Source organism: Delphinus delphis, chromosome 1 (genome assembly GCF_949987515.2).
Source record: "Delphinus delphis chromosome 1, mDelDel1.2, whole genome shotgun sequence".
NCBI lineage: Eukaryota > Metazoa > Chordata > Mammalia > Artiodactyla > Delphinidae > Delphinus > Delphinus delphis.
In genome coordinates this window covers 140,495,011-140,514,160 of record NC_082683.1, presented here as the reverse complement: position 1 = coordinate 140,514,160, position 19,150 = coordinate 140,495,011, and the positions used below count along the sequence as shown (strand labels likewise).

Genomic DNA, 19,150 nt, shown 5'->3' with positions numbered 1-19,150 from the left:
GAAATGTCTTCTTTTCAGAGAAAACATGAAGACTAAATCATTTAACATGGAAAACTATGAAAATGATGTTATCTCCTAGTTTCCCTCCCTTTTTTTGATTTGTATTATTGAAAAGTATTTGTTTTCTACATAAAGCCTTTCCTTTTCACCTCGTGTTCCCTAAGAGTTTGAACCCGAGGTGAATTCACAATTTTGTAATTATGACATCAACCTGTTGCTATGGGAATGTCTGTGATTTAACAAACAGAATCATAACAATAGTGCTTTGTACTATTTAGCATTTTTCATCTGAAGATTAAAGAGTATTTTGCAAACAGCATCTCAATAATCCTAGCAACCTCCCTCTTAGGCTGTTTGTGGGGATTTTTATTTCTCATAGATTGGAAAAACGAAGAGAAAAACAGAAGCAGGACATTTTAGACAGATATCTACTGTCAGCATTTGAGCGGAGACCAGGACCCAAGGGCATTCTCACCAAGGACAAGCAGCACATTACTCTTATTTTATTACAGAATCACAGAGGTAGAAGCTTTATATCACAAATAGAGGCAGATAATTTCTATACTTGATATAAACAGCTACCATGCATGATGAAGCTGACCATAAAATACGTTTGTCTTTCAGTCAAATGTCATCCAGCTGTAATTTTCGAGGTATGTCTTTATTTGAGCTCTTTATAGAAAGCGTCCTGGAGAATCTAGAAAACTTCCTAATTGTGAGAGCCTAAGCAAAGTGAACTGAAATAAGTGAAGCTATTTTAAACATTAACTGAGTATTCTTGGACAATTTTCTACAGGAAACAATCCTAAACTAATAAAGAGAACGTTCAGCTGGATTAGCACAGGCGAAGTTTTCCTGCTTTGATTTTCACAGTCCTATAATCCACACCAGATGTCAAATGCTGAAATGCAGAGTGCAGAATTTTGAACTATCGTGTCTAGTGAGACCATAAGCACATTTTATGGAGCTGCTAAGTCACACACCAAAACAAATTTTTAACAAATTATCTTTATCTAAAAGAGAAAACAATACTAAATGAACCAGACATGAACATACTTAAGAAATGTACCTTTGAACCATTTAACCTGAGGTGGAGGAACACCAGACGTTTTACATTCCATAACTGTTGTATCCCCAAGGGCAACCAAGAGCTCACTCTGAATTACCATCAACTTCGGGGCTTCTGAAAACAATAAACATGCAAATAATCAACGTCTTGCACACTGCCACTTACATCTTGTTTCTGCTTACTAAATGAACCAATAATAAAAAAAAAACTATTATTATTTACGTGCTTGTGGCTATCTCAGTTTTTACAAACAGAAATAAACTCTTATGATGTATATGCACACAGATGTGTGTGATGAAAAGATCATCTCTAAGGCCAAAAGAATATTAGGAAAAAATAATTCTGATGAAACAGTGTCCAAAAATTTAGGAAATTAATTGATGCACATTTTCTAGGTGATGCACATTTCAATTAATCGATGCACATTTTCTACGTGACTTTAAGGATATTCATGTCTATCTACAGAGAGACAATTGTAGTCTAAGGCTAAAATTTGCATCTATAAAAAGTAGAGTCTCCCACTTTTAACTCTATTTTTCCCTTTGATGTTAAATACAGACATTCTCTAAGTTTCTTTCCTTAGCTCTGATCCACGCCTTTGCCTAATGCTTTAGTTCATGCACATATTTTTCTCTTAACTGAACATTTTAGGACTTCCTAACTTCAACTGAGGTAGTTTTAAACAAAGCCAAGAGTTAATTTCTCAAAGATCATGTTACTCCTTGGCTAGAAAACTTTGGTGATTGCATTTCATAATTCCCTAGTTCGGCTTTCAAAAATCATAAACTGGTGCATGGCTTTCTTTTGAAGGTCACGCTCCATTACACCTCCTTACTTATCACAAGGTACGGAGCTACACTGGTAGTCCAAAACATGCCCTATTCCCTCCCATCTTCCTGCTTTTGCTAAAGTTTTTTCCTCTGCCTGAAATGCCCTTTGCCACAACTTTTCAAATCCCACTCATTCTTCCAGGCTGAGCTTAAATCCTATCTCCTTTAAGAAGTGTTTGCAAATTCCCCAGTCAGAATCAATCTTCCCCTCCACCAACCTTCTACTTTTGCACTTATGTGTCTGCCTTATATTTATTTACATATATCCACTCCCATTATTCACACTCTTGAAAAGTAAGGACCTCATGACATACATTTTTCATTCTACATTCCACAGTCTCTAGCACAGCATTTTACATAATTTGGGTGATTACTAAGTTAAATAAATGGGTGGAATATTTTGGTTTCTTTGTGAATGAACCCAAATTCATTTCTGCAATGGAGAATCTGTTTCAATCCCCATTCCCAACTGTTGTTCCCTCTCAACATGGCTGTTCTATGAACGTTTTTAATTGTCATCTCTAAATCTGAGCCCATCTTCCCTTCTAAACTTATTCACCACGTGCCTTCCTCATTTCTATAAATGAGACTTCTTCCCAGGCTTTTAGGTCCAGTATTTGTGACATTTTTCTTACCTCCTTCATCTATACACACCATCTACAATTCTCAATCTTTTTTTTAACATCTTTATTGGAGTATAATTGCTTTACAATGGTGTGTTAGTTTCTGCTTTATAACAAAGTGAATCAGTTATACATATACATATGTTCCCTTATCTCTTCCCTCTTGCATCAATTCTCAATCTTTATTGTGGCTCTTCTACACTCCTTCCTCGCCACTGCCAATTTTACTACCTTACTATGAATGATGAAGAAAAATGAGAGAAAGGGTGGATTGCTAGTCATTAATTATTCACAGTTTACAAAATGACACTGAGCATATAACCCTTGTCCTTTATTTGTCTAAGAAAGACCAAAGTAAAAGAAATACTGGGGCTTCCCTGGTGGCGCAGTGGTTGGGAGTCCGCCTGCAGATGCAGGGGACACGGATTCGTGCCCCGGTCCGGGAAGATCCCACAGGCCACGGAGCGGCTGGGCCCGTGAGCCATGGCCGCTGAGCCTGCGTGTCCGGAGCCTGTGCTCCGCAACGGAGAGGCCACAACAGTGAGAGGCCCGCAAACGAGAAAAAAAAAGAAGGAAATATTGTATTCTATATTACATATTATTAGAATATATGATTATGTATTATAATAGATTTGATTATACTATATATATGTTAGGATGTATTGTATTCTATATTATGGAATATTATAGTATACAATAAGTTGTCATAAAGTATATCTTCAATAAATGCTTCAGTTTGGAGGGGAAAAACTGAAGATGAAAAGCAAAACGTAATACCTAGATAAGTGACAGAAATGTAAATATTTAATTATAACAGAAATATTATAACGTTTCATATGAATAAATATATTTATACATATTATATATAAATTCATATATATATATGAACATAAGTGGAAAATGTAAAATGAAAGTTGAGGTGAAGTGGAGAGGAGGAAGATGGCGGAAGAGTAAGACGCGCAGATCACCCTCCTCCCCACCGACACATCAGAAATACATCTACATGTGGAACTGCTCCTATAGAACACCTACTGAACGCTGGCACAAGACATCAGACCTCCCAAAAGGCAAGAAACTCCCCACGTACCTGAGGAGGGCAAAAGAAAAAAGGAAAAACAGAGACAAAAGAATAGGGATGGGACCTGCACCAGTGGGAGGGAGCTGTGAAGGAGGAAAGGTTTCCACACACTAGGAAGCCTCTTCGCGGGTGCAGACTGCGGGTGGCGGAGGGGGTAAGCTTCGGAGCCGCGGAGGAGAGCACAGCAACAGGGGTGCGGAGGGCAAAGCGGAGAGAGTGCCGCACAGAGGATCGGTGCCGACCGGCACTCACCAGCCCAAGAGTCTTGTCTGCTCACCCACCGGGGCGGGCGGGGCTGGGAGCTGAGGCTCGGGCTTCGGTCGGATCGTAGGGAGAGGACTGGGGTTGGCGGCGTGAACACAGCCTGAAGGGGTTCGTGCACCACAGCTAGCCGGGAGGGAGTCCGGGGAAAAGTCTCCAGCTGCTGAAGAGGCAAAAGACTTTTTCTTCCCTCTTTGTTTCCTGGTGCTCGAGGAGAGAGGATTAAGAGCGCCGCTTAAAGGAGCTCCAGAGACGAGCGCAAGCCATGGCTAACAGTGCGGACCCCAGAGACCGGCATGAGACGCTAAGGCCACTGGTGCTGCCACCAAGAAGCCTGTGTGTGAGCACAGGTCACTATCCCCACCTCCGCTCCCGGGATCCTGTGCAGCCCGCCACTGCCAGGGTCCCGTGATCCAGTGACAACTTCCCTGGGAGAACGCACGGCGCACCTCAGGCTGGTGCAAACGTCACGCTGGCCTCTGCCGCCGCAGGCCCACCCCGCACTCCGTGCCCCTCCCTCCCACCCGGCCTGAGTGAGTCAGAGGCCCCGAATCAGTGGCTCCTTTAACCCCCTCCTGTCTGAGAAAAGAACAGACGCCCTCCGGCGACCTACACGTAGACGCGGGGCCAAATCCAAAGCTGAAGCCCGGGAGCTGTAAGAACAAAGAAGAGAAAGGGAAATCTCTCCCAGCAGCCTCAGGAGCAGCATATTAAATCTCCACAATCAACGTGATGTACCCTGCATCTGTGGAATACATGAATAGACAACGAATCATCCCAAATTGAGGAGGTGGACTCTGAGAACAAGATATATTATTTTTTCCCCTTTTCCTCTTTTTGTTAGTGTGTATGTGTATGCTTCTGTGTGAGATTTTGTCTGCAGAGCTTTGCTTTCACCATTTGTCCTGGGGTTCTGTCCATCCGATTTTTGGTGTTTTTTTTTTACTTTAAAAGAAATTTTTTTTCTTAATAATTATTTTTTATTTTAATAAGTTTATTTTTTTATCTTACTTTATTTTATTTTATCCTCTTTCTTTCGTTCTTTCTTTCTACTTTTTCTCCCTTTTATTCTGAGCCGTGTGGATGAAACGCTCTTGGTGCTCCAGCAAGGAGTCAGTGCTGTGCCTCTGAGGTGAGAGAGCCAACTTCAGGACACTGGTCCACAAGTGAACTCCCAGCTCCACGTAATATCCAATAGCAAAACTCTCCCAGAGATCTCCATCTCAATGGCAAGGCCCAGCTTCACTCAACGACCAGCAAGCTACAGTGCTGGACACCCTATGCCAAACAACTGGTAAGACAGGAACACAGCCCCACCCATTAGCACAGAGGCTGCCTAAAATCATAGTAAGGCCACAGACACCCCAAAACACACCACCAGACGTGGACCTGCCCATCAGAAAAAAAAACATCCAGCCTCATCCACCAGAACACAGGCACTAGTCCCCTCCACCAGGAAGCCTACACAACCCACTGAACCAACCTTAGCCACTGGGGACAGATACCAAAAACGGGAACTACGAACCTGCAGCCTGCAAAAAAGGAGACCCCAAACACAGTAAGATAAGCAAAATGAGAAGACAGAAAAACACACAGCAGATGAAGGAGCAAGGTAAAAACCCACCAGACCAAAAAATAAAGAGGAAATAGGCAGTCTACCTGAAAAAGAATTCAGAATAATGATACTAAAGGTGATCCAAAATCTTGGAAATAGAATAGAGATTATGCAAGAAACATTTAACAAGGACCTAGAAGAACTAAGGAGAAAGCAAGCAATGATGAACAGCACAACAAATGAAATTAAAAATACTCTAGAAGGGATCACCAGAAGACTGAGGCAGAAGAACAGATAAGTGACCTGGAAGATAAAATAGTGGAAATAACTGCTGCAGAGCAGAATAAAGAAAAAAGAATGAAAAGAACTGAGGACAGTCTCAGAGATCTCTGGAACAACATTAAACGCACCAACATTTGAATTATAGGGGGTCCCAGAAGAAGAAGAGAAAAAGAAAGGGACTGAGAAAATATTTGAAGAGATTATAGTTGAAAACTTCCCTAATATGGGAAAGGAACTAGTTAATCAAGTCCAGGAAGCACAGAGAGTCCCATACAGGATAAATCCAAGGAGAAATACGCCAATACACATATTAATCAAACTGTCAAAAATTAAATACGAAAAAAGCATATTAAAAGCAGGAAGGGAAAAACAACAAAAAACACACAAGGGAATCCCCATAAGGTTAACAGCTGATCTTTCAGCAGAAACTCTGCAAGTGAGAAGGAAGTGGCATGACATATTTAAAGTGATGAAGATGAAAAACCTGCAACCAAGATTACTCTACCTAGCAAGGATCTCATTCAGATTTGATGGAGAAATTAAAACCTTTACAGACAAGCAAAAGCTGAGAGAGTTCAGCACCACCAAACCAGCTTTACAACAAATGCTAAAGGAATTTCTCTAGGCAGGAAACACAAGAGAAGGAAAAGACCCACAATAACGAACCCAAAACAATTAAGAAAATGGGAATAGGAACATACATATCGATAATTACCTTAAATGTAAATGGATTAAATGCTCCCACCATAAGACACAGACTGGCTGAATGGATACAGAAACAAGACCCATATATATGCTGTCTAGAAGAGACCCACTTGAGACCTAGGGACACATATAGACTGAAAGTGAGGGGATGTAAAAAAATATTCCGTGCAAATGGAAATCAAAAGAAAGCTGGAGTAGCAATTCTAATATCAGACAAAATAGACTTTAAAATAAGGACTATTACAAGAGACAAAGAAGGACACTACATAATGATCCAGGGATCGATCCAAGAAGAAGATATAACAATTGTAAATATTTATGCACCCAACACAGGAGCACCTCAATACATAAGGGAAATACTAACAGCCATAAAAGGGGATATCGACAGTAACACATTCATAGTAGGGGACTTTAACACCCCATTTTCACCAATGGACAGATTATCCAAAATGAAAATAAATAAGGAAACACAAGCTTTAAATGATACATTAAACAAGATGGACTAAATTGATATTTATAGGACATTCCAACCAAAAACAACAGAATACACATTTTTCTCAAGTTCTCATGGAACATTCTCCAGGATAGATCATATCTTGGGTCACAAATCAAGCCATGGTAAATTTAAGAAAATTGAAATTCTATCAAGTATCTTTTCCGACCACAATGTTATGAGACTAGATATCAATTACAGGAAAAGATCTGTAAAAAATATAAACACATGGAGGCTAAACAATACACTACTTAAAAACGAAGTGAGCACTGAAGAAATCAAAGAGGAAATCAAAAAATACATAGAAACAAATGACAATGGAGACACGATGACCCAAAACCTATGGGATGCAGCATAAGCACTTCTAAGAGGGAAGTATATAGCAATACAATCCTACCTTAAGAAACAGGAAACATCTCGAATAAACAACATAACTTGCACCTAAAGCAATTAGATAAAGAAGAACAAAGAAACCCGAAATTTAGCAGAAGGAAAGAAATCATAAAAGTCAGATCAGAAATAAATGAAAAAGAAATGAAGGAAACGATAGCAAAGATCAATAAAACTAAAAGCTGGTTCTTTAAGAAGATAAACAAAATTGATAAACCATTAGCCAGACTCATCAAGAAAAAAGGGAGAAGACTCAAATCAACAGAATTAGAAATGAAAAAGGAGAAGTAACAACTGACACTGCAGCAATACAAATGATCATGAGAGATTACTACAAGCAACTCTATGCCAACAAAATGGACAACCTGGAAGAAATGGACACATTCTTAGAAATGCACAACCTACCAAGACTGGATCAGGAAGAAATAGAAAATATGAACAGACCAATCACAAGCAGTGAACTTGAAACTGTGATTAAAAATCTTCCAACAAGGGCTTCCCTGGTGGCGCAGTGGTTGAGAGTTCGTCTGCCGAGGCAGGGGACACGGGTTCGTGCCCCGATCCAGGAAGATCCCACATGCCAAGGACTGGCTGGGCCCGTGAGCCATGGCCACTGAGTCTGCGCGTCCGGAGCCTGTGCTCCGCAACGGGAGAAGCCACAACATTGAGAGGCCCGCGTACCACAAAAAAAAAAAAAAAAATCTTCCAACAAACAAAAGCCCAGGACCAGATGACTTCACAGGCGAATTCTATCAAACATTTAGAGAAGAGCTAACACCTGTCCTTCTCAAACTCTTCCAAAATATAGCAGAGGGAGGAACACTCCCAAACTTATTCTACTAGGCCACCATCACCTTGATACCAAAACCAGACAAAGATGTCACAAAGAAAGAAAACTACAGGCCAGTATCGTTGATGAACATAGATGCAAAAACTCTCAACAAAATACTAGCAAACAGAATCCAACAGCACATTAAAAGGATCAAACAACATGATCAAGTGGGGTTTATTCCAGGAATGCAAGGATTCTTCAATATACGCAAGTAAATCAATGTGATACATCATATTAACAATTGAAGGAGAAAAATCATATGATCATCTCAATAGATGCAGAGAAAGCTTTTGACAAAATTCAACACCTATTTATGATAAAAACCCTGCAGAAAGCAGGCATAGAGGGAACTTTCCTCAACATAATAAAGGCCATATATGACAAACCCATATCCAACATCATCTTCAATGGTGAAAAACTGAAACCATTTCCACTAAGATCAGGAACAAGACAAGGTTGCCCACTCTCACCACTATTATTCAACAGAGTTTTGGAAGTTTTAGCCACAGCAATCAGAGAAGAAAAGGAAATAAAAGGAATCCAAATCGGAAAAGAAGAAGTAAAGCTGTCACTGTGTGCAGATGACAGGATACTTTACATAGAGAGTCCTAAAGATGCTACCAGAAAACTACTAGAGCTAATCAATGAATTTGGTAAAGTAGCAGGATACAAAATTAATGCACAGAAATCTCTGGCATTCCTATACATTAATGATGAAAAATCTGAAAGAGAAATGAAGAAAACACTCCCATTTACCACTGCAACAAAAAGAATATAATATCTAGGAATAAATCTACCTAAGGAGACAAAAGACCTGCATGCAGAAAATTATAAGACACTGATGAAAGAAATTAAACGTGATACAAATAGATGGACAGATATACCATGTTCTTGGATTGGAAGCATCAACATTGTGAAAATGACTCTACTACCCAAAGCAATCTACAGATTCAATGCAATCCCTATCAAACTACCACTGGCATTTTTCACAGAACTAGAACAAAACATTTCACAATTTGTATGGAAACACAAAAGACCGCGAATAGCCAAAGCAATCTTGAGAACGAAAAACGAAGCTGGAGGAATCAGGCTCCCTGACTTCAGACTATACTACAAAGCTACAGTAATCAAGACAGTATGGTACTGGCACAAAAACAGAAATATAGACCAATGGAACAGGATAGAAAGCCCAGAGATAAACCCACAGACATATGGTCACCTTATCTTTGATAAAGCAGGAAAGAATACACAGTGGCGAAAAGACAGCCTCTTCAATAAGTGGTGCTGGGAGAACTGGACAGGTACATGTAAAAGTATGAGATTAGATCACTCCCTAACACCATACACAAAAATAAGCTCAAAATGGATTAAAGACCTAAAGGTAAGGCCAGAAACTATCAAACTCTTAGAGGAAAACATAGGCAGAACACTCTATGACATAAATCACAGCAAGATCCTTTTTGACCCACCTCCTAGAGAAATGGAAATAAAAACAAAAATAAACAAATGGGACCTAATGAAACTTAAAAGCTTTTGCACAGCAAAGGAAACCATAAACAAGATCAAAAGACAACCCTCAGAATGGGAGAAAATATTTGCAAATGAAGCAACCGACAAAGGATTAATCTCGAAAATTTACAAGCAGCTCATGCAGCTCAATAACAAAAAAACAAACAACCCAATCCAAAAATGGGCAGAAGACCTAAATAGATATTTCTCCAAAGAAGATATACAGATTTCCAACAAACACATGAAAGAATGCTCAACATCATTAATCATTAAAGAAATGCAGATCAAAACTACAATGAGATATCATCTCACACCTGTCAGAATGGCCATCATCAAAAAATCTAGAAACAATAAATGCTGGAGAGTGTGTGGAGAAAAGAGAACCCTCTTGCACTGTTGGTGGGAATGTAAATTGATACAGCCACTATGGAGAACAGTATGGAGGTTCCTTAAAATACTAAAAATAGAGCTACCATATGACCCAGCAATCCCAATACTGGCATATAGCTTGAGAAAACTATAATTCAAAAAGTGTCACGTACCAAAATGTTCATTGCAGCTCTATTTACAAGAGCCAGGAGATGGAACCAACCTAAGTGTCCATCATTGGATGAATGGATAAAGAAGATGTGGCACATATATACAATGAATATTACTCAGTCATAAAAAGAAACGAAATTGAGATATTTGTAGTGAGGTGGATGGACCTAGAGTCTGTCATACAGAGTGAAGTAAGTCAGAAAGAGAAAGATAAATACTGTATGCTAACACATATATATGGAATCTAAGAATAAAAAAATGTCATGAAGAACCTAGGGGAAGACGGGAATAAATACACAGACCTACTAGAGAATGGACTTGAGGATATGGGGAGGGGGAAGGGTAAGCTGGGACAAAGTGAGAGAGTGGCATGGACATATATACACTACCAAACGTAAAACACATAGCTAGTGGGAAGCAGCCGCATGGCACAGGGAGATCAGCTCGGTGGTTTGTGACCACCTAGAGGGGTGGGATAGGGAGGGTGGAAGGGAGGGAGACACAAGAGGGAAGAGATATGGGAACATATGTATATGTATAACTGATTCACTTTGTTATAAAGCAGAAACTAACACATCATTTTAAAGCAATTATACTCCAGTAAAGATGTTAAAAAAAAAAAAGAAAGTTGAGGTAAACTCGGAAGGATACAGAAGTTATTAGTTTGTAAGTAAAATATTGCAAAGAACAGATGAATCATGGAAGGATAGAACTCTGTGGACATTCTGGAACTCTTCCATAATCTGGAAGCTTCCTTGATTTCTGTTGGTTACTGAAGCTATTCACTCCCTGAACTTTTAACTTAAATTAGTTACACTATTTGCTTTAATCAATGTGTGAAACGAACAATAAATTATACAACTGGGTATAACTCATTCCTAATATTAATTTTCAAAAAAGTACTTTTACATTGTTTGATATGATATTCATACTATTTGTACTTCCTTTTAAACTGATTATACTTGCCAGTGTATCTGAGGGTAGAAGTCTGTTTATCCATCCCAGCTGAATTACTTGCCAGGCAACCATAGATCCCTGCATCTTTGGGAACTGCATTTTTAATAAATAAGATACCTTCTGAGGTCATCCTATACCTACAGACAAAAAGAAAATAAAATTGAAAATACTCTAATAATAGTATCAAGGAACTATAGCACCTTCCTTTCAAATATTTTAGAGTTATGTTTGTGGTGCTGATTGCAGAAATGATTAACATCATCATTTTATAAGCAGAAATGTTATAATGATAATAACAATAGGTCCCACATATCTAGTACTTGCCATGTATCAGGGCTGCTCTAGTACCTTTACATTTATCAATGTTTTAAATCTTCCTAACAACCCAATGAGTTAGATACTATTATCTCTGTTATACAGATGAGCAAAGAGGTTATACACCTTGCCCAGAGTCAGGGTTAGTAAAGGGAAGAAGTGGAATTTGCACCCAGGCAATCTTGCTCTGTGTGAACTTCTAAGCCCAACAGTTCCTCAAAATGAAAACCTGAGAGATGCAATGCCTCACATCTCAAGTGAGTCTGTGAAGAGACCAGGAATAGAATTTGGCTCATAGCTAAGCCCTTCTCCCCCTGCCAAACCCAGAGTAATGGAAGCCCGATGGCTGGAAACTTCATTGCTTATGCCCCTCGTGTTCAGTACTCTCTTTGAGCATAAGAGGATTCATTTTCTTTTAAAAGCATCCAGCAGAATAAAATATCTCTCAGTGTACGATAGTATGGCAGCAGCAAGCAGGAGTTACGAAGAATGTCTGCATACACTTTAATTAGAGCTACTGTTCTGTCCTTTGTCTCTCCCTCTCTCTTCTGTTAAATCTCAGGACCAAATCTCTAGTAGATGGGTTAAAACTACACATTACTTTACCCACAGAAAGTTTATTATCCCCATTTCAATTATTCAAGGTAAACCAACTGTTACAGTGTTATGTTTGCAAAGCAAAGTATTAGGAAGCACTTAGTCCCAGCTATTGAATTCAAGACTTAAGAACCTCAGACTCTATACATTCATCATTTATTATTTTACTGACATTTCCTGGCCTATTGAGAAAATCTAAAGCTGCGGATTTGGGTCAAATCTCCCTTAATCTTAGGGATTTGGTCAGATTAATACTGTCCAGAACTTTCACTAACTTCTCTCACTCAGTAAAAACAAAGAACATGATACAAACCCAGTACCTGTGTGAACCCACAATAAACATATCATTCATAGTCCAGGTGATCTTTGGTTTGGGATAACCTGTTGCAGAACACATGATGGAGACCTCAGATCCACCTGTAAACGACTGATTCTTGGGCATAACAGTGACTTTGGGCGGTTCTGCAAAGGAAACACACAGAGTGAAATGTCAATGATGTTAGCAGATTTGCAGGCTTCTCACTGCCACATCATTACTTTTAAAAAATTATTTGTTTATTTATTTTGCACTTTCAAGACTGTACAAAACTGGGGTCTGCTCCTTCCAGCCCCCCAGAACTCCTCCACTCCCTGAAAGACCGATGCAGACTGTGGCTGGGCCCCCAAAGCGTGACTCTGCACCCCACAGGCCCAGGCAGGACCACAGAGGGTCTCATCTCTGGCCATTCAACCCAAGGCCTTGCAGCCCAGCCCAGCCCTGTCAGCCCATCTGGAGCCCCAGGCCTGCTCCTACTCTTGGATCTTGGAGGCATGACACTGGGCAAGGCTTTGCCTTCAGAGCTTGGTGAGGGTCTGGCACACTCTCCTTTGAGGGGACATCAGGGGCCTGGGTCTGAGGCCAATGACAGAAAGAGGCTTCCACTTTCTGGGGCCTGAATGCAAGGTGGAGAGAAGCAGGACTATGAGACAGTATTATTCGGCAGCCAGGGCTGGGGTCTCTCTGTCCATTCTCTAGCCAGGTCCTTCCCTCAGCTCCTGACCCACCCATGGCCTTAGCTACTGGGCTGGCTGGGCACCAGGACCTGCAGTGGCCCCATTTTTCTGGGGTATCTTGGACATGCGGGAGAAGGTGGTCCTTGGGACTTGGATGTTCCCAAGCTCATGGCAGCTGGTGTCCATGAGCTTGGGAACATCCAGCCACAGGGTGGCTGCTGGTGGGGATGGCATCCAGCACCTTCATCTTGACCATTCCTGAGGTGAAGAGCTTCCTCTTGGGGTTGTAGAAGGAGAAGGTAGAGTATAACACAGAGGTGAGGGGCAACCAGACTCAGATCACCAGGTAGAAGGCTCCTCTCTTGAAAAGCAGCAGGTCCTGTTGTCGTTCCACATGCCCTCAGGGTAGAGTCACACTTCAAGGTTCTCTCTGACCATGCCCAAGCCCACGTGTGCCATCATGGTCCTGGTACTTTGTTAGTTGATGACAGAAGAAATTTCCACAAATTAAAGTATGAGGAATTCATCCTAGTTTATACATGATTTGGCTTGAACTTTATGCTAGTTAGAACAGCCTGTCTATGTACTGTCAAGCATGCATTGTACATGGGCTTTAACCATTAAAGAATGTATTTAAAAAATAAAAATGGAGTAACTCTGGTTCAAACACTCAAAATGGAGCCAGGTGGCCATTGTGGGTGTGGTTTCAGACACGCTCCTGCATCACTGAGAACTTGAATTTTCTGAACGGTATCAAACTCAAGGACACCACCAACTATTCTCAAAACAACATCTGCTAGCAGTTGCCTGCTGCAACCTTATGGTCTCAAGGTCTCCCCTTGTAACTATGCAACCATTCAGTCCCCAAACAATCCTTGCTTAACAAGCACCCTTTCTTCTTGCTGGTTCTAATCCTAATTCTTGACAAACAACTTACGCAACTTTGTGGGTTTTGCCTATATAAGCCTCCCTCATTTTGTGGTCAGGCAGAACACAATTCAAGTGCTTCTTGAATCTGTGTCTCCAGGGCTACAGTCCTCAGTTTGGCTTAAATAAAACTCTTTTCTATTCCTATTATAGACTGTTTACTGATTATTTACATTGGCAATGAAGATGCCCCAAGGTACACAAGATCAGGCCCATGCATCCCATGAAGAACGGCTCCTGCTTGGCAATCTGCATTCAGGAAGGGCCTCCATGAGACCACTATGCCCAGGATGCTCTGGTGGTTAGAGATGATGACACAGGGGTGGTCCACCTCCAGCTTCTGGCGGCCCTTAATCTCAAAGTCAATGCAGTATATGCACTTGAAGGACTGGATGCGCCAACTGATGATGCTCACATTCTCCACTATCTGGCCACGGTGACACAGCAGGCAGGTGACCACGGCCACGGTGACGACGATAAAGCAGTGCATGCAGTACAGGGTGATCTTGGCTTAGAACTTGGCCGTGCAGCTCAGCTGCACAAGCAGCAACAGGAGCAGCAGCTGCAGCAGTGTGCAGTCAGCCACGGCCAGAGTTCCATGGCCAAGGCCGTGCTGGGATCGTGCATGTATGGTGGCCCCCTTGGAGCCTCGATGGCACTGGTCTCAAGCTCCCTCCTTGGGCTCTGGCTGGAGAGGAGGAGCTCTTTGGATAACCCATATCAGAGATCTGGTCCAATCAGTGCAAGAGAGAAACCAAAAGTAATGAAAGCACGGGAGGTAAATCGCTTTTGAGAGTAAAATGAATCTGATCCCAGTGCTGTGTTTCTGCATCTCCACTGGTTACTATGGGGCCCCTTGCTACTTTGCTCCCACTAGCTGACTACTGGTTTCCGTCTGCTCATCTGGAACTTCAATATAAACCTGTTTTCAGGTAAAGTCTCTATACTGGGCCTTTTGCTACTTTCTATCTAGTGAACATAGGTTTGGAGCCAATCTTGTCCTGACTGCTGCCTGTTTTGAGTTGCTCTTTCCCTTTTTATTTGTTTGATTGTAAGTTTGCTGAGGTCGAGACCATGTCTTTCTTATTATTCCATTTCCAATATATTCCACAGTACATAACATCTCTTTCATGTTATGCAGTGACTTGTAAATGAAAGACACTTAAAGCCATTGATGGAATACAGGTCATTCCTAAAATGTAACTTGGCTCTGAGAATTTTTATGCCTGCCGGCCTCTGGAGATCCTGCTATACTGATCATTTGCCTCATGCCCATGGATTCATAAGACCTCAACTTAGAAAATATCAAAGTGCCTATTGCATTCCACTTCTATGGCAGAAAAAAGACTTTTGAAAATGATATATTAAATCAGAAATTCATTGTCAAAAAGAATACAAGAATTCTCTGGGGTAGCTGGGATGCTGATATATCTGGTCTAATCAATTATATGTTTTACATCTATACTACTACAGAGTAAGAATTAATCATCAAAGAAGGTACCATCAAAGAAATATTTAATCATTTTCTTTCTCTTTAAAGCCTGTTTATTTTTTTATTTTATTGAAGTATAATTTACTCATAATATTATAATAACTTCAGGTGTATAACATAGTGATTAGTTATTTATATAGATTAGGCACCATACAAAATTGTTATAATATTGACTATATTCCCTGTGCTGTACATTATATACCTGTGACTTATTTATTTTATAACTGGTAGTTTAAATAATTTACTTAGTGTAAATATCCCCCACTCAATCAGCTAGAAATAAATTCATTTCCACAATTTTTGAAACGATGTCATGAGTATTAACAAAAATAAATTAATTCAATAATGTGCTTTTTGCACAATTATTATGTTCCAGGCTCTGTGCTAACTTACAGGGATACACTGATGAGCCAAACAGACATGGTGTCAGCTTTCCATTCAATTGGGTTTTTACTATAAAGGAAATTGAGAATTCAGTTAGTCAGTTAGATCTGGATATATTTATGATGTACCTTTATTATAAGTCAGTCTGCAAACTGTGGTTTGGTTTCACTAAGAGGAATCCCCAAACATTTGAAAGAGATACAAATGATGCTGCTGAACTGGGCAGCTAAAGAATGGAACAAACCAAATTAGTGCCTAATTGCTAGCAGCTTATAATCGCCCTTCTTTTTTCTCCTGTTTACACTGTGTTTTTCAAATAATGTTTGCCTTTGAAGTTAATGTTTAAAGGATTTTTCCAGCCAGTGGACTTGGTTGACAGACTCATTATTCCATGGTTTCTTCTTGGTGAACATAGGGCTAAAGAAACATGTGAGGCCAAGGGCAGACTGGCCATGGCCAGTAAGTTCAAATTGTGATTTCATCTGGAGTCCATCAATTCTGAAATGCTGGAGTACTACACATGTGGGGATGCTGCAGACAATCTTTAGGGGAAGAGGTGGAAAAAAATGAACAGTTGTTTTTCTTTGGAATTTTTTGAATACCCACATTTATTCCCACCTTCCTAAAATAAAAGGTTTTTCATGTCTACCTCATTTTGACATAGGATTGCTGCAAAGACTCGGCAGCTCTTGGGAATTCTGTCTAAACATGATGCCTTCCAATGCCGTCTGCCAGAATTGGTTTGGCATATCTCCCAGCGAGAATCCCACTGGTAGGCTCTGTAGTTCACATATTAAAGTGAAAATAAATGTCAGTTACCCAAGCCAGGATGTAGAGAGCTAAGAGGTCATTTCTCAAATAATGCCTGGGTATAGGGTGCTGCTCAGGGTCATGAAATAAGTCTGTGTGCAACATACAGATGGGATGACATCATCCCACAGAAGGTGAGAAATTTACCACTGCTCTGGAAAGAATATTTCTCCTGATAATAAAATTAGAAAGGACATGAACAAACACAGGGAAGCATAATGGGATTTCAACCAAATAACAGTTGAATAAAGATGATCAGAATGATTCAGGCTTTACCTGATTACGTTAAAGAAGGATATAACAGACCTCACTTATTTCAATTGTTAGATTTCTTTTAATCCCTAGAAAAAAGCTCAACTTGTTTTTAAAAAGTAGTTGTAATGGAGCAAGGACAAGGTATTGAAGAACCATAGTTCAACTCCATCAAAGTCCAGAGTCCAATTTTAGGCTTTAAGGAGAAGTAATCCATTCTCAGTTGGTTTTCAGTCTCATTTCAGCATCACAATCATCACCATTATCATCACCAACACTAACCATCTGCACCACCATCATAAATAACAACTTGCTGTTCATTAGCCAAAGCAATGGGAACATGGCACTCTATTAGGTATTAAGGCATTAATTGATTCTTTATATTTGAACCATAACGAAAGAAAAATATGTGAGTTTTTATAATTCATCACCAATGATTTTAAAATGTTAAACATAAATTAGGATACTAAGAATAAAAAATACTACTTTAAGACTTAGGTGTCTTTACATAGCATTAATGCTCAGGTTGCAAAATGCATTATAAGAGAGCATGAAAACAGCCATTGCTCTGACTACAAAGACCAAGGAAGATAAAAGAGAAATGCAAATCAAAACTACAATGAGATATCATCTCACACCTGTCAGAATGGCCATCATCAAAAAATTTAGAAACAATAAATGCTGGAGAGGGTGTGGAGAAAAGGGAACACTCTTGCACTGTTGGTGGGAATGTAAATTGATACAGCCACTATGGAGAACAGTATGGAGGTTCTTTAAAAAACTACAAATAGAACTACCATGCGACCCAGCAATCCCACTACTGGGCATATACCCTGAGAAAACCAGAATTCAAAAAGAGTCATGTACCAATATGTTCACTGCAGCTCTATTTACAATAGCCAGGAGATGGAAGCAACCTAAGTGTCCATCAACAGATGAATGGATAAAGAAGATGTGGCGCATATATACAATGGAATATTACTCAGCCATAAAAAGAAATGAAATTGAGTTATTTGTCGTGAGGTGGATGGACCTAGAGTCTGTCATACAGAGTGAAGTAAGTCAGAAACAGAAAAATAAATACCATATGCTAACACATATATATGGAATCTAAGAGAAAAAAAAAAAGGTCATGAAGAACCTAGGGGTAAGACAGGAATAAAGACACAGACCTACTAGAGAATGGACTTGAGGATACGGGGAGGGGGAAGGGTAAGCTGTGACAAAGTGAGAGAGTGGCATGGACATATATACAGTAACAAATGTAAAATAGATAGCTAGTGGGAAGCAGCCGCATAGCACAAGGAGATCAGCTTGGTGGTTTGTGACCACCTAGAGGGGTGGGATAGGGAGGGTGGGAGGGAGGGAGACGCAAGAGGGAAGAGATATGGGAACATATATATATGTATAACTGATTCACTTTGTTATAAAGCAGAAACTAACACACCATTGTAAAGCAATTATACTCCAATAAAGATGTTAAAAAAAAAAAAAAAAATCTCACCTAACTTGAAAATCTCCAACATCACCTTCATACGCAAGACGCATATTTCCTGTTAGTCAGGTCAATTGGGTCTGATTTGTTGCTGCTATGCCTCTGGTAGGAAACTCTCAAAGACAAGACCTAAGGCCTTTTTCTTCAAGGTGATTTAATTCCCATCAACAAATTAATCAGACAATGGTAATGATTTGAATTACTTAAGCAATAATTTAAAATATTTTTCAACACTGGTATATTTACAATACTTGGGCAAACTTCTTTGGGCTTTCGTTCTTTCACAAAACAAACATTCATTGAGTACCTACTGTATTTCTGACACTTTATGACCTCAAAGATCTCACAGAATATTGTATACAAAGACATATTATGTACAATTAGGAACTAAATCTCTTTCTAGTAGTCAGTTCATTGAAATAGAAAGGTGGGCAGAAGTTAATGAGTATCTATGTGCCAAGAATCTAACTCTAGACCCATCACTTATTTTTCTCAATAACCCTATGAAATATTACTGCCATTTTACAGATAAAAAAACTAAGGCTCAAAATGGTTAAATAATCCATGGTATCTGGTTTATACTTCAATGGAGATAATAATGGTATCTATACACTAATATGTATAAAATAGATAACTATTAAGAACCTGCTGTATAAAATAAAATAAAATAAAATTCAAAAAAATCAAGATGAGTGTTTTTACCTTTGTGTAAAAAAATAATAATAATGGTATCTAACTCATAGGGTCATTGTGGATTAGCT

At 39.7% G+C, this 19,150-nt stretch overlaps 1 protein-coding gene and 1 pseudogene across 1 annotated transcript in view; both read right to left on the bottom strand.

Annotated features, from left to right (window-relative positions):
- Positions 1–19,150, bottom strand: part of HMCN1 (hemicentin 1) — a 519,438-nt gene that overhangs the window by 284,560 nt on the left and 215,728 nt on the right. The window contains exons 12-14 of the mRNA XM_060035358.1: positions 12,357–12,498; positions 11,134–11,261; positions 1,070–1,183 (exon numbers count right to left, since the gene is read on the bottom strand). Of these exons, the coding sequence (XP_059891341.1) occupies positions 1,070–1,183; positions 11,134–11,261; positions 12,357–12,498 (384 nt within the window). The remainder of the gene's footprint in view (positions 1–1,069; positions 1,184–11,133; positions 11,262–12,356; positions 12,499–19,150) is intronic.
- On the bottom strand, positions 13,093–14,556 carry LOC132425654 (1-acyl-sn-glycerol-3-phosphate acyltransferase beta-like; annotated as a pseudogene).